We start from the raw sequence: 26,209 nt of genomic DNA, 5'->3' as shown, positions 1-26,209 counted from the left end.
GTGCCGAGCGAGCTGGCAGCTCTGTGCACCTACTTGTTTATTTGTCGGATGTGTTCCAGTCTGTCTCTCACCCTAATGCTTTTAACCTCTACTGGTTCATCTAGCAGGGTTTCAGTTCATATGGAAAACCTGAAATTCTCCGGGAATGACAGTTTAATTGGAAAAATCAGGGAAATATCAGGTAATTTCTAGAATTTCGTAAAATGTCAGGGAATTCTGCATTTTTAATCTAGCATTGAAACTGAATTTTATTGAGTTTTATAAACCACAAAGTTTAAAATACGCAAGGTTTCAAAGTATTTTAACTATATGAGTATTATTCCTTATAAATTATCGGTGTGTAAAAGAGCTGTGGTTAAGTTACTGCTTGCTCAGCTGAGAAGAAAGAAAAGTTATGGTCGTATGCTGCCTCCTCCACACTCACCATTAATTTATCAGGAGCTCCTTAACACCATTTTCTCCTCACACCTGCAATTCCTGTGGATTTTTTTTTTTTTTTATAACCCTTTTGTGAGCCGTGGGAAACATGCTTTCCACTACAATGAACTCGCTCCTAGTCCCGTGGGATTCATAGTTCCCACCTCTGTATGGTGCTAACACACTGAACAGTATATGGTACTACTTCCAATCGGAAGTTCCTGCCATTTTTGCTGTACCTTCGCGCAGAGGCATTGTATAGATGAGTGTTGCTCTGTAGCTGTTTGCGTGACATTTTGGGATTTTTTATTCCTTAAATCTATGGCATAAGGTAAATACTTTTTATTTTTGCTGTGGTGTCTTATTATTTGGTGTTCCCTGTTTGTTGTAAAATGTGTTTTACTTACATTACTTGTGGAGTTTACTTGTAGTATCCTTCCCACCGCCTCTTTGGTAGCCCATTGTTTTAAATCTCTAGATCGAATAATTGTATATTTTACCACATTTATTTGATATTTTTGACATAGTGGGTTTCTGAAATAATGCACAGATCATTATGTTACTAAAGAATGTCAAGTTTACCATACCAAACCAAGTGCTTGCTTCCGTTGAATCTCTCATAGTATTTTTTACACTCTCCAGTTCTCTATTTCGTGGCATTGCTTTCCTTTCAGATGTCTCATTCCCTTGACCTCAGCAATCTCAAACATGTTGAAATTTAAAATATATTATTTTCATTACCTTATAAATGTGATTCAGAAACTGAAGGAGATGAAGGTGCTGCAGATGAACTGAATGTTCTAGCTAACACCGTCACCAGTGCTTCAAGGTATGTTTCTGTGGAACGTGACATTTATGGTGATGAACATGACAGTGAATCGTTCGTGCTTCCGACTGTTGCCCGTAGTGACACGTTGGACAGTGAAAGTGAAGAAGAATGGAACGGCGACAGTTCTTACTTCAACAATGTAAAGAACAGCTTTGAAACACGAATGGAAGGAAAACCAAAATTTCTCTGTAGTGCCAATGATCAGGAGCTCACTTATTTTTCTAATTTCTTTGATGATGATGTTTTCACTCTCATTGTAAATGAAACCAACTTGTATGCAAAACAAAATCGTGGTAGTAGATATCCGTCAAAAACCTGGGTGGACACAACTACTCAAGAAATGAGAGCTTGCATAGGATGTCTTATTGTAATGAGAATTCAAAAACTTCCTGCTCTCTCTAACTTCTGGACTTCAGATCCTATACTAAAAGTAGAGCCAATTGCTAATGTAATGACAAGGATTTAAGTAGATTGTAGAGAATGTTCACTGTAATAACAAAGAAACTACAAAGCCAAGAAATCATCCAGAATATGATAAATGTATAATTTACGGCCATTGATTGAAAATCTTTTGCAGAGCTGTAAGAATAATTGAAAGCCCTCACCATTTATGTCTGTGGATGAATCTATGATTCCTTTCAAAGGACAATCATCTATGAAACAGTATATGCCAACGAGGCTGCAAAGTGTGGTGCTTGTCAGATTCACTCACTGAATATATAATTAACTTTGATGTTTACACAGGCAAGTATAGGGAGATAGTGACTTGACATTGGGCGAAAGGGTTGTAGTAGATCTAACAAAGGAAATAAATAATAAAAATAATGTAGTTGCATTTGACAGATTCTTCACCACCATGAAATATATGTCAACATTTTTGAAGAAGGGTCTGTATGGATATGCAACAGTGAAGACCAACAGGAAAGATTTACCCAAATTTATGAAGGAAAACATAAAATTGGAACGAGGAGAATTCCAGTTTGAAACAAAAGAAGCCATTTCTGCAGTAAACTGGATGGATAACCGTCCAGTCACTTTCCTGTCCTCAATTCATGACCCAAGAGAAACAGCCACAGTGAAAAGGAAAAACAAAGGTGGCGCTAGTACAGAGATTTCTTGTCCTGAAGTTGTGGCAGAATTCAACAAAATAATGGGTGGTGTTGATAAGTTTGATCACATACGAGAAAGCTATGCTATTGGCAGACATTCTGTAAAATGGTGGAACAGAATATTTTATTTCCTGGTGGACGTTGCTGTAGTGAACAGTTTTATCCTGTGGAAAATAAGTAAAAGAGAGAATGGACAGTATGATCAGCTCACATACAGGATCCATCTAGCCAGACAATTGATCGCCGGCTTCTCATCGCGAAAAAGGCGTTGACAAAAACCTGTCATTCTGGCAAAAAGGGGTAAAGTACCTGAAGGTTTTCGTCATGTGGCTGTAGGGGAGCATCAACCAATTTTAGGAGAAACCTACTGGAGGTGCCGTCATTGTAGTACCAAAGCTGCGGAAAAGAGCACTCGCTGTTTTCGTACGTGTTGTCAAATACCACTTTGCATAGACCCATGTTTCAGAAAAATTCATGGCAAGTAATTGTGAACAATCATTGCAACAAGAGAATTAAATTTATCAAATATGATATATATTGAAAAACTTGTTTTGTCATTTAAATCCAAGGAAGGGCAGTGGGAAGAATACTTCCCACATTGTTGTGTGACCTCACTTTCACAATTGGAGCAAATTTGATATTCTGTATGATAAATATACCTATCTGTTAACTACTGTCTGCTCTCTATTCATTAAAAAAAATGCTGAATAATTTTGCCCATGAAAGGGTTAAGTCTGAGTAGCCAACCTGTCCTAATACAGTGGGAGTTAACTGAAGTTGAAAGACAAATTTCTGGCTGCATCAGTCGAAACTGATCAGCAGATGGTGGGAATGCAGCTGTATATGATATGCAATTGTAAATAAAATCTCTGTTTTATTATCGTGATCAATTTCAGGAATTCCATTATCATCTTCAGATGCTCCTCAAGTACAGATTTAATCAATGTTAGACATTATAATTTCAATCATAGCTAGCTGTCAATTGAATGCAAACGTGCAAGCCCCACTTTAGTGACACAACCAGATGGCATCATTGATGTGGAGCTTGCACACTTGCATTTGGTTGACAGGCGGCACAACTTGAATGAGTTCGGCTACAGATGACTGTTGTTGTTGTTGTTGTTTGTTGTTGTAGTGTTCAGTCCTGAGACTGGTTTGATGCAGCTCTCCATTCTACCCTATCCTGTGCAAGCTTCTTCATCTCCCTGTACCTAATGCAACCTACATCCTTCTGAATCTGGTTAGCGTAGTCATCTCTAGGTCTCCCTCTATAATTTTTACCCTCCATGCTGCTCTCCAATGCTAAATTTGTGATCCCTTGCTGCCTCAGAACATGTCCTACCAACCAGCCCCTTCTTGTCAAGTTGTGCCACAAACTCCTCCCCAATTCTATTCAGTACCTCCAGATGACACCGAGCAAGGTGGCGCAGTGGTTAGACACTGGACTCGCATTTGGGAGGACGACGTTTCAATCCCGCGTCCGGCCATCCTGATTTAGGTTTTCTGTGATTTCCCTAAATCGCTCCCGGCAAATGCCGGTATGGTTCCTTTCAAAGGGCATGGCTGACTTCCTTCCCCATCCTTCCCTAATCCGATGAGACCGATGACCTCGCTGTCTGGTCTCCTTCCCCAAACAACCCCAACCCTCCAGATGACAGACGAATTGCAGTGTGATGGCTGTGGTGGGAGTTGCACATTATACCAATCGTACTGTGTGTTGCACATGATCACACAAGTTCTCGGGTTGACAGCCGTGTCAATGCATCGTTCTCAGACGACATTTCAGCAAATTTCTTACATGCCAATAAAGAACTGTTAAAATGATAAAGGATCAAAAACGTATGTGGTCTATTAATCAAAACAAAATTAAAACACGAAGTTCTTCATTTATGTGGCCATAGTGTCCATAGCTGCATTGTAATTCTTGAGGGTATTTTTGTTCTGTCGTTGCAACTATAGAAATTCTCGTCCCCCCCCCCCCCCTTCCCCCCTCCCACCAGTCTCATTTCACTTTATTGAGGTAAATTAAGTTATCTACATTCTGATTTGTACTTGCGGTGATTTTCGGTTGATTTCTTGCTTACATTGGGAAATGCTATTTGCTAGCACATTGTTGTTTTTCTGTGTTAGGCACTCATAATTTTGGTCTAATTTTTAGTTGTTCTGCAGCTCTAAGCATTTTTTATGTTTTTTCATAACACACAGTGGTGTGCATAAAAGTGTGTTGTGAAAAACATAAGAAATGCATAGAGCTGCAGAACTACTAAAAGTTAGACCAAAATTATGAGTGTCTAACACAGTAAAACAACGATTTGCTAGCAAATAGCATTACCCCACGTAAGCGAGAAATCAACCGAAAATCAACGTAAGTAGAAATAGACTTATTCTTAACAAACTGTTTCTCGATCTAGAAGCAAATCAGAACGTAAATAATTTAATTACAGACCGATGATACTGATGATGATGCTTTACCGCAATAAATTGAAATACACCTGGTGGAGGGGGGGGGGGGGGGGGGGGGGGGCGAAACATGGATTTTTGTAGTTGCAGCAACAGAACAAAAATACCCTCAAGAAAGTAAACACTAAGAGACGGTGTTTAGGCCAATGGTAACATACACAAGTGTATCTCTTTTTAAAGTCACGCAGTCAACAAAATCCTAAAAGTAGAGAGAGAAATAACTGGAACATGTATTTGAAAAAGTCAAAAAGAGGAGCAATGGAGAATAGTGGCAAATGAAGTGATCTATAGGAAACTGGAGAGTATTACACATTACAAGAGGATTTCTTTCTTGGCTACATCATGAGGACACTAGAAACCAGATTAACAAGAATTATTATAGAAAACTCTTCAATGTGAAGTAACAAATAGGATGGCTCCAGGAAATTATAGAGGATATGGAAGAACTAAAAATAACCATGGATGAACTGCAAAACAAAACTGAAAATCTCAGGAAACTGAAAACAAGAAAATTGAATTTAAACAAAAAGTAGAAAAATGACATGGAGTTAAAAGGGTATTTACAGATGAGAAAGGATGGAAGAACATGTGAAAAGAAAATGGGCAGTTCAGCAGGAATAAAACATGCACTTATCAGAGATGACAACCAGCTAATGATTGACTAAAGTGGTTCAAAGAGGTTATAAAAGTAATAAACGAACACACATACGTAATAAAAACGTAAAACCATTGTGTCTGTCTGTCTGAAGACATTAATCTCCAAAACTGCTAGACGAATTTTCATGTGCTTTTCACAGATAACTTGAGCATAGCTTGGAGCAGCACACAGCCTTTATTTCATCTAAATTGGACCAGGGGGAAAATATTGTAATTTAAATTTTCAGGGTGACACCATAGTACACACAAGATCCAATAGATGGGGCTGTTAGTTACATCATCATTTTCGGAAGTTTACATCAGTGACAGACTTAAGTGCCGCAATCTTTTTTTCAGTTTACAAATACAAACTGATGTTGAATTTTTCTGGATAGTATATGTGGGTTTACTGATTTCACTTTGTGTATTAAAAACTTAATGGAATTGGTTGCATTTGTATTTGACTTCTTGTTTAGGAAAGAGTAATTTATTGACAAAATGATCCTACAAGGTTTCCAATTTAACTGAATGACACATGCAAAGGTCCTTCTTTAGCTTCCGTTGTGAAGCATGGATGTGTAGATAGTAAACAAATAAAATCACCACAGGCCAGTTTGGTTCCACTGCTTCAGTTTTTTCTGAAAACCTAGTTTATTGCATGGGTTTTCTGAGAATGTGTTGCCTCATTCGCACGTGACAACTCGTTTATTCTGACACATTTTACTCCTGTAGGTAAAACAGTCTCTCTCTTAGAGCACCATTTCTGTGTGTTGAAAGCTGCAAGGGTTTCACAAAGTTGATATTTATCTTAATGTTCATAATACTGCAGAAACTGCACTCTTCCTACTAAGTTTATCTCTATTATTAATGCAATATTTATTGTCTAAACTTTACTCCTTAATCAATGGCAAATATGTTTGAACCATGCATTGTGTCTCTCCTTGCATAAATTACACCCCTTTCACCTGCTTAACATGCTTCCACATTGAAACACATTTTCTTTTATAACTGTTGTTGCTTCAAATATAATGACATTGACAGCAAGCCACTGTTTTTGGCCATACTCCTGCTGACAGCTATTCTCTCTCTCTCTCTCTCTCTCTCTCTCTCTCTCTCTCTCTCTCTGCCTCTCTCTCTCCTCCCCCCCCCCCCCCCCCTCAATTTTTTGCTGTCTTACATTCTTCTTATCCTGTTAGTGTTTTCCATGTATGTCCCTGCCTTCTCTTGGGAAGAATAACTGATTAAATGCCTTTGTGTGCACTGTATTTCATCTAACCTTTCCTTCACAGTCCCTATGGTACTGATATGCAGGGGATCACAGTATATACCTAGATTCCATGCCTAAAGCTTTGTTTTGAACCTTTGTAAGCACCTGTTTCTCTTAGACATCTGCAGTGAAGGTTTTTGACTCAAGAAAATATGTGACTATATATCCTGCCCTTGTTTGTATACATGGTGAGTCAAAAATGACTTTATAACCATATGTGATATAGAAATTTATTGAGATAATTAACGAATAGATAGATGTGTCATTTTCCAGTGAGTTTAACATAGAAGTGTCAAGTCATTTTGGCTTGATCCGACTACCATTTGTAATGTGACAAACATCCCAACGGTAATCAATTTATTCCCACACTTGTTGCAGCAAATTCGGCATAACTTATGCTACAGATGCATAAATTCAATTTTTCAGGTCAGCTAAATTGTTTGTTAGGGGAGGAACATACACCTGGCCCATAATGCAATCCCTGAGAAAGAAAATCAGTGGTGTCAGTCAGGGAAGCCATGTGATTAGCCCATCATGGCCATCCTACATCCTGGGAAGCAATTATTGAGGAAAACCGGAAATTCCATCAGGAAATGAGGTAGTGCATCGTCTTGCTGGTAATAAACCACCCCATCTTGATCATCTTCATCGATCTAAGAAATTCAGCAGTTGTCAGGCACATCCAGATACACAATATCGGTGAGAGTTTGCTCCGCAAAGAAGAAAGGCCAAACACTTTCAACTTCTTAAGAGCACAAAACGCATTAACTTTGGGGCTGTTACGAATGTGTTGCAGGATTGCATATGGATTTTCACTGCCCCATATGCTGCAGTTGTGTATGTTCATCGTGCCACTGATAAGAAATGCTGACTCATCACTGAAGATTACTGTGTTCAAGAATGTCTTGTCATCATCTATCCGATGCAACATTGTCACACAGAATTCCCCATGAGCAACCTTATCTGCATCACTGACATGCTGTGCCAGTGAATCTGTACAATTTCAAGTGTAAACATCTATGCAGTACTCGGCACACTGTCTTTTGCAGAATGCCAGTCTCGCAAGATGCACGTTGCACTGATTTTTGTTGACTGTGGGCAAAGCTCTCCATAACCTGTTCAACTTATTCAACAACACACGGGTGCTCGGGTGATCTATCGTATCACAGTGAACAACCTGTCTCAATGCAGTTCTTTTGCCAAGACTAAATTGTCGGCATGCTTTGAGGTTATTTAGTGTATTTGGTGTAAAATCTACAATGAACAGTAGTTGGAGAGTTTGTTCGATGAAATCAAAACACACATCTAACACGATCTGCACCAGTGAAAGTATTCATTTTAACTGTGCAGTACCCTGATGGAATGTGGTACTGATGTACTACATGAATCAAACTTGAGATTGTATGCTACAAAATGACAGGTCTACCGATTCTGTAAGCAATAAATTCCTGTATCATTCCAAAGTTGTAACATCCTGTTTGATTCACCCTAAGTATTATGTTAAACCTGTTACCCTGTTTCGTATGGGTCCCACACACTTGGAACAGTTTTCTACATTGGGTTGCACAAATGTTTTGTGAGCAGTCTCCTTTATGCTCTTTTGTAGACTGATTGCATTTCCCTGTTCTGTGATGAGCTGAAGTAAGTCGTCTGCATTACTTAAGATTGATACTGTGTGATCATTCCATCATACCCCTGCAAACTGTTACAGCCAGGTTTTTGTAGGAGTTACTAATTCCAGTGTGACACATTTATACTGCAGTCTTAGAGTATCATTTGTTTTCACATTTCTTATAATTTATAACAAATTGCTGATCTTTACACCAGTTTGAAATCTTACCTTTTTTTTAATATGCTCCCTAAAATTGTACAAACAGCATCTAAAAATAAAATTTAAGACAACATTGGGTCAGTGGCTCAAAGGTAAAGCATTTTACTCAGTTGGTGAATATAAAGATTGTAATATGGCAGATTTGCGGTTTTAACATAGAGAAAGGTAGCTCTGCCTGTAGTAGGACCTAAATTTGGAAAAACAGTATCTGACATATAGGCATAATAGACCTATATTGGGTGCTCTATATTTATATCAATATCTTAGGATTATGACATAGTCTTATCAACATGTATATGATAATGACAGAATGTCATCAACATGAATACTCCCCGCTTAATATAAATTTTTATAGTGTTTTCTTTTTTATTCTAAAATTAACAGTATATAAAATTCCAAATGTGTGCTATTGTACTACACTAACATGATTTATATATACATTGTTATGAGAATATAACCATCTTTATACTGTAATTGAACTTATTGACGAAGCCCATTGTATAAGAAAATACTGAATGGCTAATAAAGATTCTTATTCTTACCAAGATTGACTGAATATTTGTGCTGTTTTTTCATGCAGTCCATCATTATAGATAAATGCATCCTATACAAAATTCTCAGATCAATATTAATATTGTCTTCAAGGCCATTAATATACAACAGTAGCTGTACCCAGCCACACATCACTGAGGCTCAGTCTGAGTAAATGGACAAGAAAGAAAAGAGGAAGCACTTGTTTCTAATATGTTCAATTTCACAGTGTTTGTGCGTGTACAATGTTGTTGGTTTTTCCATAGTCTGATCACATATAGAGATAGTCCATTTCCTATCCCCCCCCCCTTCCCCAACCCCCCCCCCCCCCCCTTCTTTCCTCTTTCCCCACAAAACTTTGATTGGGAATTGAAGTAATTTAAAATGAATGGGTAAATTTTTGGGGGATCTTGCTATGCATGGTGTGTTAGAGACCTCTCCAGCAGCAGAATCTGTCAGGGCAGTAGCTTCAGTGACAGTATTGTGCATAGTTGTAATCGGGGAATGGGGAGGCTTACAAAGTTTCGTGTGATAGCATATGCCCATTATAATTCCTTGTAAAAATTATAAAAAAAATTTAAAGATTTTTAGTAATGTTTCCCCTTTATATACTATGTTAGATGTTTATGAGCAGGAATCGCTCCAGTAGGTATATAAAAACACCTGAATATTTTAATGCTAAGTTGTGTCCAAACTTCACAACAATCAGCCAGTCACTTTTCAGGTTTTGCAAGCACAAACATACACAGGCTGAATCCATACATAAGTGTGTGTGTGTGTGTGTGTGTGTGTGTGTGTGTGTGTGTGTGTGTGTGTGTGTGTGTATGCGAGTGTACACCTGTCCTTTTTTTCCCCTAAGGGAAGTCTTTCCGCTCCCGGGATTGGAATGACTCCTTACCCTCTCCCTTAAAACCCACATCCTTTCGTCTTTCCCTGTCCTTCCTGAAGAAGCAACCATCGGTTGCGAAAGCTAGTAATTCTGTGTGTGTGTTTGTGTGTTTTGTTCATGTGCCTGTCTGCCGGCGCTTTCCCGCTTGGTAAGTCTTGGAATCTTTGTTTTTAATATATATATAGTGAGTCAGTCACTGTGTGTGTGTGTGTGTGTTTGTGTGTGTGTGTGTGTGTGTGTGTGTGTGTGTGTGTGTGTGTGTGCACATTTCCTCCTAAATCACTGGATCAATTTCAAGTGAACTTGGTCACACCTTACTGTCAGGCAACAATTGCTGTGGGGATAAGAGTTACCTGCCTATCACAGGGGTGCGGCTACAAGTGGAAAAGAAGCATTGCCCACAACACATGAATTCTTAGACTTTATTTAACCAGTATTTGAGTGTGAGAATTCTTAAAGACTTGTAGCAAACTTCACATATAATTTCATACCATTTTTCTCTATGGCAACCCCTACAAAATGATGAAAATAAAAGTGTAGTATTGCTTACGATCTTTCTGCTGTTCGTACAGTAAAAGTATTGCACAAGACATGGTGTTCCAGTTTGTTACTTCTTCACTACAAAATATATTTGAGACACATTTTAGGCACAGTATGCATTTATACCACTGAAATTATTGCAAAATTATTTCATTGTATGAGACGTAGGTCAGGAGATATCATCTCATAAGCAACCACAAGGCCAGGTGCTGTGTGGTATGGCCAGGGATGCACATTTGTAAATAAATACCTGGGAGATGCCGGGTTTCATCGATAACAAGAATGTTCACACAGCAGTTCTCGAATGGTCCCATAACCATGGAGCGAATCTCTACTGTCAAGGAATTGAACAGTTGATAGAATTTTCAAACTGCTGTTTACAGAGACTTGGTGATTGTTAGAAAGTAGTGTCATATGAATGTGAATCTGCTTTTGTTATATCTATTTTTAATGCTGCTGTGAAATTGATTAAGGCAGAGCTGGAAGCGTTATTGTGACCTGTCACTTTAATTGTGTTTAGTTTCATGTTGGGTGCAGCATTTTATTCAGTGAAATACAGAGTGTACCGTTAGTCCATGCTAAGGGTACTCATCCCCTTGATGGTCAGCACTTTTGATAACTTTAATTATGTCTTGACCACAGTTTTTTTTTTTTTTTTTTTTTTTTTTTTTTTTTTTTTTTTTTTTTTTTCCAGCAACCTTAAGCATTTCGACTTTGTCATTTTCAAAGGCAGTGTTATGTCAGTCATATAAAATTGTTAGGTACATTGTATTACATCAACATTCTCGAACACATGACAATCAAACTGCTACTGCATTTGAAAATGACAGTAAACATGTAAGGTCGTTGAAAAGCAAGTGAGGTCGAGGTAAAGTTATTGAAAGTGCATCCAAGTGGCTGCATCAATTCACAGAATTCTTCTTTCTTTCTTTCTGTCTTTCTTTTGCTGAAATTGCAACAAAAATACAACTTTGAAAGATTATTTGATTAAACAGAGAATCTGAAAAGTTTGTTGTTATACTTGTGTTCCAAAGACATCAATGTGTGATCACAGCGGTATCTTACAGATCACTCTGGCCTCCACTCAAAGATAGCTTTGAGACAACTACATATGTTTACTATTAGAACAGTTTCCAAACATTACACTTTTAGTAATTAGTTCTGCAGTGACATATCAAGTTCAGTTCATTGCTTGTACGTACCTGAGTTCAGTGTAACATCGGAGTAATCTGCTTCCTGCCGCTGCTGCTGAAGTCGTAATCCCAGTCCGTTTCATCTCCAAACTGGATCTAGTTATGAGAATTCCATGAAATAATCCGGGTACCAAGTCGTTTTATACTGGTTTATTAATGGGAAGCAGCTCAACTTCTTGGTGGGAGCCTACTGCACATAATAGGCTACAACAATTAGATTATTACACTGATGTGCAACTCAGTGGCTGCATCTGTGAACTTTTCTGAGCCTTTTGCTCCCCTTATTTACATGTTCTTAACCATGAAGTTAACAAAAGTATAGTGCAAATTTATGAAATTAACAATTAAAACTTCAAAGTTGCATTAGCAAATTGCTCCTTGTGTAATGAAACATATTTGCAATTGCATCAATTAATTTTTGTCTTACACCCTTCACAATTTCACAAAATGTAGCTTTTTTAGAGGCCATCTGATCCCGACAGTTGGTTATTACACCTCCTTGTCAGTATTACTTTACAGCAGTGAGATGGTGTACGCATCATCTCCCGTACTAACAATATGTCACAATTAGCTTTACACTCTTGCACACTTCAGTAAGAGAACAAGCTGGTGAGTGAAGAGAGTGCAGCTCCATAATTTTGAACTCAAGATACTCGCGGAACTACAGCGGGAACGAAAGAAGCCTGTGATGTAAGAGAGGTGCCTCAGTTTGTGAAGAGGGCAACTCATACTCAATACATTCTGATCTCCACTGTATATGCAAAAACAGCTGTTATGTTCTTGAACTATCTCGTATATGATAGTATGTGATATCACTGTATAATAACCTGCGGATGCAGGAAAGTTTGACCGGTGTGTGATCGGATGCTGCAGGTCGTGTGGGTGCGGCCGGGAAAGCCGGCTGGTGGTGTGCGGGCAGCAGGTGCTGTGCGGTGCGACGTGCGGCCGCGCCCTGTCCTGCGGACGGCACCGCTGCGAGCGGACCTGCCACCCGGGGCCGTGCGGGAGGTGCGAGCTGGTAGAGACCAAAGGTAGGGTAGGGTTGTGGCAAACCGCCTCCCTCTCTCTTCCAACTGAAGCACTCCTAAACACTCTTATTCATTATTTGCCTCCACAGGTGAATGTCATTGTGATCATCAGGCAATGAAGGCAACACCTTGTTGATCAATCCATTCTTAAATCTCTCACCATCTTTGCCATTTTTTTCTAGTTGTGTGAGTGTGAGAGTGTTCTGTACAGTGGTGTAGGTTAAGCTCCCAAGTCGCACCCTGCAGCCATCCACCCTGGTGTGCCTTCATTTGCAAGCTATTGACGAAAAAGATTTTGGAATTTCATGTGACACTCTTCAGCTTTAAAAAAGGAAGGTTAAATAGAGTGATTGAACAGTGTAATGATTAAGGTACAGCCCTCACGTGCAAGAGGTTGTTGGAACAAATCTCATCAGGTTCTTTAGATTTTTTTCTAGATCTTCCTTGAAATGACTTTGATCATTACTTCTATTCAATTAATTGGGGTAATTTTTTTAATTTCTGTTGCTCTTTGACATCATTCTAAGCAACATATTGACAGTTTCAAATTGCTCTCATTTTTCTTATTCCTATCATTGTTTCCACTTGGAATCTTTGTGTAAGAGATCTTCATTATTTTTATATATCAACTTCGCTTTAATTTCTTCCATTTTATAAACCTATATTTTTGTCCATGCTACTGTGTTCATTATTTCTGTTCGTCATTTTGCTTGAATTTAATTTATTTATAAATCCTTCTTTGATTTAAATATTCATCCGTGGAATAAGCATTAATGTGTGTAAATCTTACGACAGATGAATAAAAATAATTAAATCCACATGCACAAAGATCCCAAATGTAAAATGAATGATAGGAAGAAAAAATGACAGCAATTGTTAAAGTTAATACATTGATTAAAATGACGTGCCAAGGAAATATAAATGAAAATATTACATTTAATCCAAATCAAATGAAAATGAGCAAAGCCATTTCGATAACGATTTAAGAATAAAACTTCCCAAAGCACATGAAGCCTGTACCTTAAACTTTACACTGCACATCCATTTGTTGAAAGACTGTTTTAAAACTGAAGAGCATCTTGTGAAATTGTTAACTTTTTTAGGGATTACTAGCAATCGAGGGCCCACCAGCTTGGATGGCAGTAGTGTTTGATACACCACTGTATAAATGATTTCAGAAAGTTTATCCCACCAGTATGGGACTCTACTTGTCAGTCCATGATATTTGTGTGGCTCTTCTCCATGCCACATCTCTCTTGCTTGTAATTCTTTCCTCATTTCCCCAGTGTCAGCCCTTCACATCCATAACATAAAATGCTCCAAATAAATGTCTTGATGGCTTTCTTTCTTGTTTGTATAGTAATATAGTTGTTTGCTGATAAATTATTCTTTATTTCTGAAGGTTTGTGTAGACATTGCAATTATTATTTTAAAATCCATTACAAATGATATTGTGCTTACAAAGATACAAAATTAATTTATTTGCATTAGCATTTTATTTGCCCATACTTGTCTGCTAAGATTACCTATTGGTAACAATCCATCCTGGATTTTCCATCATCTATCACCGTTATTGTAGTCTTGTTAGTGTTTATTTTCAGTTTGTGGTTGTCCAAGGTGTCGGACACAATTTTTAACATGTAGTTCATATCCTTCTCATAATCTACACATGCCACTTCATCATCAGCAAATTTAATGCAGTGTATTTGTTTAACATTAATTTTCATTCCTTTTGTGCTTCTTTCCATTGTTTGTATTGTATTTTGTGTATATAAGTTAAATGAATTGTTTTTTCCAATCGTCATCAGTACCCGATTAGAGCTTTGTCTCCTCAGATTGGGCCAACCTCGTGTCAAGTGTGCACAAATGACCACAAAGATTGTGTGTGTGTGTGTGTGTGTGTGTGTGTGTGTGTGTTAGTTATTGTAGTTTTTGGGAATACCATCCTACCTTGAAGACAGGTGTCTTCACTCGAATTGCCTCATGAAAAATAAACAATAAAATGACACAATGTTTTTTACCCTCCTATGCAACAATTTATTATACTGCGCACAGTATTATTCTTCTGTTGGATTACACATCACTCTTTTGATAAGTAAAACCACAGAATGCTGCATACATTTTCTAGTTCATGTCAGTTCTTCTAAGGCCATTTATAGTGCCATTATAGCTTCTTTAGTTCCTTTTCTTTTCATAACTCCAAATTAATATTCTAAGTGTTGCTTTATATTAGAGTGTAGTAATGTAATATAATAATGTTAATAGAGACCAGCAGGGGTGTATTTCAGGTACATTTATTACACAACAGCCAGTTTCGTTCTAAGTGAACATCTTCAGGTGACACTGAAAATTCATGACCATCCTCATGCAGCACTGAAAGTTCACCAAAACTGTTCTTTCAGCAGCCTTGCAAGGCCTGTCTAACATAGCTCAGCATATTGTTGTGTTCACTGCACATACAAGGACTGTTTAAAAAAATTCCGGAAGATTCGTAATTTCGCACCAATACTGTGTTGGAGCAAAATGCAGCTGGCATCTGTGCACACAGGTGTTTTTAATGTGCAACTGCCAGAAATTTCATTGTTGTGTGTGCGTTAGTTATTGTTCAGTGTTGTAATAAGTAGAACATTGTCACACAGTTTACAAATTTCAAGATGGTGGAGTCAGAGGAGCAATGTGTCTGCATTAAATTTTGCGTGAAGCTTGAGGAAACCTTTACAGAGATGCAGCAATTGATTCAGAGAGCCTTTGGTGATGAGTGCTTAAGCCATACTCGGTGTTACAAATGGTTCACTCTGTTTAAAAATGGCGGGACGGAAGTTGAAGATGACCCTTGTTCAGGACACTCTTAGATGCTTACTGAAGATGCTCATGTCAGGAACATCAGTGAAGTTGCACATGCCAATTGTAGACTGACTGTCTTGACAGATTACAGAAGAATGTAACACTTAAGTTGGATCACATCATGAAATCCTGACACACAGCACCTTGGATGCATCACGTAGCTGCCAGATTCGTCCCACGGCTTAAGAGTCAAAACCAGGATGAACTTCACCTCCCAATCTGTGACGAACTTTTGGATCATGCAAACGAGAACATTTTCTGTAATAGAATCATAACTGGTGGTGAGATGTGGTTCTCAAGGCCTAAAAAGCTCGTCAGGTCAAATGTCAGAGCCGCCCTGGTAGTTTTCTTTGACTTCGAAGGATTACTTTATCACGAATTTGTACCAGAGGGACAAACTGGTACTATCAGGACATGTTCCGACACCTGCGAGAAAATGTGAGAAGGAAACAGCCTGAAATGTGGCGAGACAATTCATGACTCTTGCATCACAATAATGCATCCACACATTCATCCCTGGGATGGGGATTTGCAACAATAGACGACACAAAAGAAAATTCGCAGGTGGCGCTTTGTGCAAGCCAGCAAGAGGCATATCAGGGATGCTTCCTGAAGTGGGAATGTCGCTGGGATTGGTGTATCAATTGTAGAAGAGGGTATTTCAAAGGAGACCATGCACTATTAGTAAATTTTGTGGAAAAAGTTGCGGAATTTTTTTTTAACAGACCTTGTACTGCTGGCTGCGGTCGTACCAGGGGGTCAACCAAGTGTTTCAGTATGCATGTCGTATTCCGGAATGTGTCTTTGGCTTTATGTATGATGATCAGACATTTTTGAGTTGTGATCATGGAAAAGTTCTGCTACTTTCTGAGAATTAGTTGCGGAGACTTGGTGAATTTTCAGTGTCACCTGAGATATTCATTTAGAATGAAAGTGGTTGCTTCATGATAAATGTACCTTAAATGCAGCTGTGGTTTTTTTTTTTATTTTTTTTTATTTACATTTACTCCTAAGTCATATCGTAGGAGTCCCTGGTTTGTCAGTTAGAGGTGGGACTCCGTCGCCTCCAAAGGTCCGAGGCATTTTGCTCTGATTGTTGCCAGCATCATATTTAAAGTACCAGGGAAGCAGGTTGCTAGCCTTACTTGCCCCAAGTCCCATTGGGTTTTACCCCTAATGGTTGAGGGACTAACCGGTGGATTTGGTAGTCTTTGGCGTTTGGGCACAAAGGTGACCACGACTCAGAATATGTCCGAGATGCCCAGCCTTATTCCAAAGTAACTGGTGTCCCGTCTGTCGGGACCACTTACTTGGCCACTCGTACGTTGCCCGTGGTTCATGAACTAGGACATGACTACAGGAACCCAGGGCGAACAGGCTTAGATGGTGGGGTCATGTTACACCCATGGGACAAGCAAGGTTACCCAAGAGACTCATGGGTTCAGCAGTAGAGGGTAGGAGGAGTCGGGGCAGACCAAGGAGAAGTAATAGGTTTAACATCAGAATAGGCACCAATGTTAGCACTGAATAGGGGAACATGGAGGAATTTTATAAGGGGGCTATGCTCCAGACTGAACGCTGAAAGGCGTAATCAGTCTTAAATGATGGTGATGGTGATGGTGATGGTGATGGTGATGGTGATGGTGATGGTGATGGTGATGGTGATGGTGATGGTGGTGATGATGGTGATGGTGATGGTGGTGATGATGATGATGATGATGATGATGATGATTTACTCCTAAGTAAAGAGGATATGGTACAAACAATAAACAGGATGGTAAGATGCGTGGCCATCCAGATTTAAGTTTCGCATCATTTATTAAGCTTACCCAGTATTGATATTGTAAAATATCATGACTGCATACTAAGTAAGCATAAAAAAAAAATAGATCACTGCAACCAGTCACATGTGAAATATTGTAGAAATAACGACATTTCCCGATTGAACGATTATTAAATTAATAGTACAAATTTAAGGTATTAAGTGCCATTGTTTTCACAGAACACATTTTCAGTGCTGTTGTGGTCTCGGTATTCAGTAGCATGTCCTTAGACTTGACCCCGATGCAAAATGATGGAGAAAGTGTTTCAAACATGTGTCAGTAGATGTCACATGGTCTTTGTGCCAAGCAATACTTACCCCTATGGTTCCAAAATTCAAAACTGAGTAACTGATATTTGTTGACTACAGCTCTGCTAATTAGAAACTTAAATTTATTAACATTGTTAACCAGGAGATACACAGTCTGTTGTAAATTTTTTGTATGTGTTTGGTATTGAAAACAGATGGAGTCAAGATCACACACACTATCTTCTTTCAGAGTAGCCACAAGTTCTGTAAATAGGAAATTTGGAGGGGAGGGGGGGGGGGGGGGGGGGGGGAAATCACTGGAAAAATCTCATTTTTGTCTCAGTAGACGAAATGGTTTATTTACTGATACGTCATGCGGTATCACGGGCCGGGCTGGTTGCAGCTGAGCATGTGCGCCGCTTCCCTACTCCCTCATTCCTACTGCTTCTCCCCTTCCTACCACCCCCCTCAGCTCGCAGTCACTGCTGCCACCACTTATCGACACTAGCCTAGCGGCTACCAACGAGAGGCAGGGAGGAGTGGTTGTTTGGATCTCGGAGATTGTTGACACAGCAGCCGGATATGGTGGCCATCCGTGCACGAGTTGTGTCTGAGTGACTGTGTGAATGTGTGTATGCTTTTGTTTTCTGACAAAGGGTATGGCCGAAAATTTAGTTGTGAAAATGTGTTTGTCTTTTCTATGTGCCTGTCTGTGGCTCAGCGATCAGCTTTACGGTGAGTTGCTACCTGTCCTTATTAGTGTTGATTCTCAGAGTATTTGCGCAAGTTATCTGTTACACGGATTGATCAATGCAGCCTCATTTCATCAACATGGTGTCTGTGACGCATGAATAGCTGGCCACAGGACTTTCACAAAGGGCCAAAACCGTAGGCCATTTCTGTGGGTATCTCTTAAGGATCCGGCCTGCTGATCTGAAGCCCATCATTTCCCACTAATGGGCAAGCCCTGCCCATCGGATCTAGTCTCACCGATTTGCCTGCAGTCTTGGTCTGTTTGTGTGTGGCATAATATGACGGGTTTTCGTGGTTTATCCGAGCACCCAGGACTGTGGTGCTCTATGGCAGGCCAATGGCCACGGGTGATGGATTTCAGGAACTGCAACTATCTCACCACAAGTAAATTGTACTGTGTAGTGTTTTATAGACATTTTATTTATTCTAGTACATTTTGGCACTTTGAATATAATTTAAACATTAGAAAGTATGGATGATAAGAAGAAGAAAATTGCGGCAGTCACTGGAGGTTTGTAAACTCAAAGTTATTGGTCACAAATTTAAAAGAAACCTCAGTTTTTGAACAGTATTTTTCCAAAGGAGGACTAATTTCTCAGCCTTAAGATTCTTAGTGCTTTTAAACGACACATTATAGTTACTTTTTATAGTGTATCACTGGTGAGAAGCTTACACTTGAAAAATACACCATTTTAAAAAGGAATTTTTTGAATTTTTTCTTTCTTTGGTCTGCAGTATCTTTTTAGGGGACCACATAAAAATCAGAAAATTACACACTTAATAGATCTTTATGATATCAAACTTCAGTATAAATTACAATTTTCAGATTATTTGTTTTTACTATGTTGTGCATCGAAGGAAAAAGAAATTTCCTCACTCAGTTAGCCCATTAGGTTAAGAGTTTGCCCAGTTGCAGTTGCAAATTTGTGGAGACAGCTTCTTCAGTACATTTTTAACAGACATCCTTTTCAAGTTTTTTAAACGAGATCTTTGGTCTGGTGAGCAGCAAAATTTAACATGCATGTCTTGGTTTTGACAATCGGTATTATCAGCTTCGGCAAACCACAACTGCTCATCCTAAACATGAGCCACGATGTCCTTATTTTGAAGTGTCAGTGGAACAAGCTTTCCACACTGATAAAGTTCACTATCAAGAGGTGTTGATGTGAACTTAAACTTGAGCAATTTCTGTGACAGAGATATAAAACAATGAAATGATTAGGTGCCTTTAATCTACTGACAAGTATTGAATCTTTTCTCCAAGACATTGGCATAGAATTCTTGCATTTCCTCACATTTTACAAAAACATAGATAACTCCTTTTACCTGTTCTTTACAGAATTTGAATGTTTCATTGGTCTGCTGCAGAGTAACTTTTGTAACGGCTCTTTTGTTGTACCCCCAATGCTGTCATGCGTTCTTCCTATGGCATGATTCAAGAAAGTGCCATTCAGCTTCAAGTTAAGTCTTATTTGTGAAAGAATGTTTTATAATTTTTGTTCTTATATTTGCTTCCAGCACCATCAGAAAAGTGGATCAGTTTGTTAATGGAAGGATGGTTCTGTTTTATGTAGTGTGTTAATTGTGATTGAAAAACGTGCATTGCTGTAGTGTTGTCTTTGACTTAGTCACTTAAGACACAAAACTGTGACTCTTTAGATTATTTTTATCTTTATAATAGAATACAAATGGATTACCTGTCACCTGTGTACCCAGTGAATCACAAGGGCTTGTCCTTCATCTTGAACAATAAAGGAATAATTTTCAGAAACGTCAACAAGAGCTAAGCATTCATCAACTGCCAACATTTGCTTTTTGTCTTTCAGAAATTTACCTTTAGCTTTAGAAATAAAATAATGCATTTTCATGTTTTCAATAGAAATTTACCCTGAGGTTTGGCAATAAAATGATGCATCTTCATGTTTTGAATGTTAGCTATCAACATTTCAAACAGCTCTTCTCATGTGGTTTTGTAATTTTCGCCTTTTCCATCTCTCTTGTTACCCATTGTTTGTATTCTATATTTTCAGGCATCAAATTGTCTTAGGCAGATTCTTCAAATATGTCAAGTAAAACTTGTTTGCCTGGACAGTTTTGACATTTTCCTATGATCATACAACCTCAACTGTCAATATTGCAAACCATGACTTTGAAAAGGTCTTTATAATCAACTTTAAAGATTGACCCCCCCATCTATAATCAACTTCATATTCTGGTGCTACAAACACAAACATTATATGCGCCAGGTCCCTGCAACAATACACCATTTCGGTCTAAATTCGCAAAATTTCAACCTTCCAATTCTAATGTCAGGACTTTCTTTTTTGGATTCAGTGAATAGTGCATTTAAATTAAACAATGTTAACCTTTTTTGTCTCTGAATCTTGTATAATTTTCTTCCACAAAAGCATAATCTTTTTTGCCAAGCATCAAACAACTGTTATTGTCATCTTCATAAAACCGTATACCCTTTTCAGTCATGTTTTCATCTATGAAATTAGATTCATCTTTCTTTCACAATGCAGGTAAAATTCCCTGCTCCTCTACAGTCTGTCTTGCTAATTTAACCAAATGTTCTGACAGATTAAATTCATCTCTAACTTTTGCTGAACTCAAAGAATTTGTTGTTGTTGTTGTTGTTGTTTTTGTTGTTGTTGTTGTTGTTGTTGTTGTGGTCTTCAGTCCTGAGACTGGTTTGATGCAGTTCTCCATGCTACTCTATCCTGTGCAAGCTTCTTCATCTCCCAGTACCTACTGCAACCTACATCCTTCTGAATCTGTTTAGTGTTTTCATCTCTTGGTCTCCCTCTACGATTTTTACCCTCTACGCTGCCCTCCAATACTTAATTTGTGATACCTTGATGCCCCAGTAAATGTCCTACCAACCGATCCCTTCTTCTGGTCAAGTTGTGCCACAAACTTCTCTTCTCCCCAATCCTATTCAACACCTCCTCATTAGTTACGTGATCTATCCACCTTATCTTCAGTATTCTTCTGTAGCACCACATTTCGAAAGCTTCTATTCTCTTCTTGTCCAGACTAGTTATCGTCCACGTTCCACTTCCATACATGGCTACACTCCAAACAAATACTTTCAGAAACGACTTCCTGATACATAAATCTATATTCGATGTTAACAAATTTCTCCTCTTCAGAAACGCTTTCCTTGCCATTGCCAGTTTACATTTTATATCGTCTCTACTTCGACCATCATCAGTTATTTTGCTCCCCAAATAGCAAAATTCCTTTACTACTTTAAGTGTCTCATTTCTTATCTAATTCCCTCACCATCGCCCGACTTAATTCAACTACATTCCATTATTCTTGTTTTGCTTTTGTTGGTGTTCATCTTATATCCATTCCATTCAGCTGCTGTTCCAGGTCCTTTGTCTGTCTCTGACAGAATTACAATGTCATTGGCGAACCTCAAAGTTTTTATTTCTTCTCCATGGATTTTAATACCTACTCCAAATTTTTCTTTTGTTTCCTCCACTGCTTGCTCAATACACAGATTGAATAACATCAGGGAGAGGCTACCACCTTGTCTCACTCCCTTCCCAACCATTGCTTCCCTTTCATGCCCCTCGACTCTTATGACTGCCATCTGGTTTCTGTACAAATTGTAAATAGCCTTTCGCTCCCTGTATTTTACCCCTGCCACCTTCAGAATTTGAAAGAGTATTCTAGTCAACATTGTCAAAACCTTTTTCTAAGTCTACAAATGCTAGAAACCTAGGTTTGCTTTTCCTTAATCTAGCTTCTAAGATAAGTCGTAGGGTCAGTATTGCCTCACGTGTTCCAACATTTCTACAGAATCCAAACTGATCTTCCCCGAGGTCGGTTTCTACCAGTTTTTCCATTTGTCTGTAAAGAATTCGCGTTAGTATTTTGCAGCTGTGACTTATTAAACTGATAGTTCGGTAATTTTCACGTCTGTCAACACCTGCTTGCTTTGGGATTGGAATTATTAGATTCTTCTTGAAGTCAATTCATAATTCGGTTGGAGAATTTTTAGTACTTCCATCTGGTTTATTGTAATTTTGCCTTTGAAATGAAACTTCCAAATTCTGTTTGACAGTAGTTGCCACTTTCTCAGTTTTTGAATTCAATGCAAAAGGCCTTTTTCCTTAAAGTAGTTTTCTAATTTTACTTGCAGATACCCTAACGCTTTCTTGGACGAATATTATTAACCAGATCTATATTCTTGCAACAAATTATGTACACGTTGACCCTTGTCAGTTAAACAACAATATATTTTCAACTCTAGTCCCAAAGTAACAGTTATGTAGAGACTCCAGCAAGCCAACTGGTTCCAAGATATATGTTAGAATTCACTGAACATTCATGCAGCTACATATGTTCTGTCTCATGCAGACACAAGACAGAAAGTAAGTATTTCTATATAATACTCTCTTCATCTGTCTCTTTAACAATCCTCATGACACCACACACCATGGAACTTATCCAGATACTCTTTGACTTTTTGATATAACTTCTGCTTGTAATCACTTTTTGGGGCCGCTCGTCTGACACACATCCTGGCTCTTCGTGACAGCTGTCCTTCCTGCACACACAGACATGCTTGGCTCAGTAAAAAGGCTCTCCGTCTCTCATCATTAAAATATCGGATGTTTGAGGCAATGGAGGGCCAATTGTTTCTAGAATTTACCCCGAAATTCTCAAAACACCACAATACACCAAAGATTTCATAAGCTAAATTCACTTTTTTTGTAATAGCTTCTGATGAGCTACAAAATTCTATGTTGAAATGTCACGATTCCTTTCTTTGTTAATGATAAACATCTTAGAAAAACGTGTTGCACACAATGACCTTCCTAGTATTATATTGATAAAAGTTCTTCTATTTTTAGAATAACGATGATGTAAAACTTCCTGGCAGATTAAAACTGTGTGCCCGACCGAGACTCGAACTCGGGACCTTTGCCTTTCGCGGGCAAGAGCTCTACGATCTGAGCTACCGAAGCACAACTCACGCCCAGTACTCACAGCTTTACTTCTGCCAGTATCCTGGGTTCGCAGGAGAGCTTCTGTAAAGTTTGGAAAGTAGGAGACGAGGTACTGGCAGAAGTAAAGCTGTGAGTATCGGGCGTGAGTCGTGCTTCGGTAGCTCAGATGGTAGAGCTCTTGCCCGCGAAAGGCAAAGGTCTCGAGTTCAAGTCTCGGTCGGGCACACAGTTTTAATTTGGCAGGAAGTTTCATATCAGCGCACACTCCGCTGCAGACTGAAAATCTCATTCTGGAACGATGAAGTAGTTTTTCTCTCAGACTTTTTCTGATAGGTTTCTTATGTTTCCTAAGTGTCGAAGCAAAAGTGGCCAAAGAGGTGATGAAATTTCTTTAAGAATTTAATTTCATGGCACTTGCAAGTTGAGTTAATCTCTTAACCAACTCGTAAGTAAAACGACAATTTTTCTCACTTCACTGTAGTCTTCAGTGAAAGTAATGTGTTTAGGAAACATTCCAGACACACTTCTATGGCGAGCTTCATTAATATGAACACTGAGACTCAATTATTATACACACCTCAACAGCTCATTGTTAACTGAATGGGAGTGAATATGTTTGTGGAAGGGAAAAGACAACATGCAAGACTTGCACAGGCTTGTCTGTGAGCCTGTACAGACTTGGAGATGCTGTCTGCTAGCCTGCTGAAACACTCGGCAGAGGATTGCTTCAACAAATAATCTTCGTTACTTTAATTTCTTGTGTTTTTAAATCATATAAAAGATATACTTTATCCTATTAGTCGAGATAATTCAGAACGTATTTTTACTCATATTTGTAACTTTTTTTCTGTAACTTCCCATTGAATCTCAAAGATGAAATTTATGCTGAAGTTTGATATCATAAATGTCTATTAAGTGTCTATTTTCTGATGTTTATCTGGTCCCCTAACAAAGATACTGCAGGCCAAAGAAATAAAAAATTCAAAAGATTCATTTTTAAAATGGTGTATTTTTTAAGTGGAACCTTCTCACCAGTGACACACTATAAAAAGAAACTACACTGTGTAGTGTAATAGCAAAAAAATATATATTAAGGCTGAGAAATCACTCCTCCTTTGGAAAAATGCTATTCAAAAACTGAGGGCTTTTTAATTTGTAACCAATAACTTTGAATCATTATAAATATAGTAAGGAATACATTCAGCTAGGTGATCGTGGTTTTAATTTACAGTTCAGTGTGTACTGAACTAAAAGGTTCTTATTAGAAAGATCCAGGGCAACCCATTACTTAATAATTAAAAAAACCACAGATGCTTGTAAAAGTGTAAAAATGATAGTGGTTTGAAATAAAAAATGGCTTCTGTTTCTAAATGCTAACTCTTGTCCTACACATAGATTTACTAGAAACCACAGTCAACATTTTAAATGTGTTGCAGCACTTTATTCCATTTTGGAGCAAAATTTAATGCAAATTCTTTGATTCACATTTTTTTAAAGTAATAGTTTGCCTAGCACTCGAAATCGTACACAATATTTTCAACTATCAATAATAGAAAACAGCTGAAATCGCAAATATACTTCAGGACCATGTGTACCAATAAGATAAACATTTCTTTGAAAATGTGGTGTCTAAAGCATTTGAAAATAATAAATTCCCATTACGTCTTTATCACAGTTCAGATGTATGATAATCTGTTACGGAACGATTAAAATACTGATTGTCAGTTACTAAGCTGTAATGCAAACACCTTTGTTTTTTGACCATCGTTCAATTACACTGGCCACAAATGAAATTATTTTAATTGTTATGTATGGATGTTGTCATTTGAAGAAAGATCTTAACGATGTGTGAACCCATAATGGTGCCAACGCTAACTAAGAATGTCTTATGATCTGAAGATGATTAGAGTACTAGCCGAAGTAGTAAGCCATCTAAGTAAAGATGGTTTCATGTGCGATCTTGACTTCATGGGTTTTCAATCCGCAACATATACGAAAATTTACTGCTACGTTTCTGTACTTAAGATGACTGTAAAAATGTAAATTACTTAAAGACCAGTTCAGATTTAAGAATACAATGTTTTCTCAATAAAGTTTAAGTTATGACTGAATGTTACGTATAACATAGAAACTGCATAGAAATGCATCACTAATGTTACAGTTATGATATTTAGTAATTCCTAGAACTTCATTCAGATCCTATGTCACACCTGGTGGTTGCACAATAAATATGAAATATGTAATTGATAAAAATTCAATAGTAATTGATACAAAAAGTGTTTAATATGCATTATTATTAGTGTTGTTGTTGTTGTTGTTCAGATGTCAGAAACACACACACTTACAACAAAAAGAATAGATTGCTACTGACCGGAAAGTAAACAGATATCCCATGCTGTTACCCCTGTCAGTCGCAACCTTCTGCCACCCCCCAAGAACCGGTTACAGGGGAATGTCCCCTTCATCCCCAACACCTACCTGGACTGAGACAACTGAACCACATCCTTTGTCAGGGCTTTGAATATCTATCATGCCCCAACATGAGGGACATCGTACCCAAGACCCTTCCCACCACTCCTGATGTGGCCAACCCCCACAACAAGTTCATCTCTTTGCCACTCTCAATCCCATCCTGTTACCACATGGATAGTATCTCTACGTCTACATGTTTACTCTGCAATTCACACTTAAGTGCCTGGCAGAGGGTTCATCGAACCATTTTCATACTACTTCTCTACCGTTCCACTCTCGAATGGCGTGTGGGGGAAAGAGGAACCCCTAAATCTTTTCGTTAGAGCTCTGATTTCTCTTATTTTATTATAATGATCATTTCTCTTTAGGTGG

At 38.3% G+C, this 26,209-nt stretch overlaps 1 protein-coding gene across 1 annotated transcript in view; it reads left to right on the top strand.

Annotated features, from left to right (window-relative positions):
* Positions 1 to 26,209, top strand: part of LOC126295019 (protein shuttle craft-like) — a 223,599-nt gene that overhangs the window by 78,431 nt on the left and 118,959 nt on the right. The window contains exon 9 of the mRNA XM_049987271.1: positions 12,576 to 12,733. Coding sequence (XP_049843228.1) covers positions 12,576 to 12,733 — 158 coding nt within the window. The remainder of the gene's footprint in view (positions 1 to 12,575; positions 12,734 to 26,209) is intronic.

This window comes from Schistocerca gregaria, chromosome 11 (assembly GCF_023897955.1).
Source record: "Schistocerca gregaria isolate iqSchGreg1 chromosome 11, iqSchGreg1.2, whole genome shotgun sequence".
NCBI lineage: Eukaryota > Metazoa > Arthropoda > Insecta > Orthoptera > Acrididae > Schistocerca > Schistocerca gregaria.
Note: the sequence above shows the minus strand (reverse complement) of the source record. Positions and strands in the feature narration are given on the sequence as shown.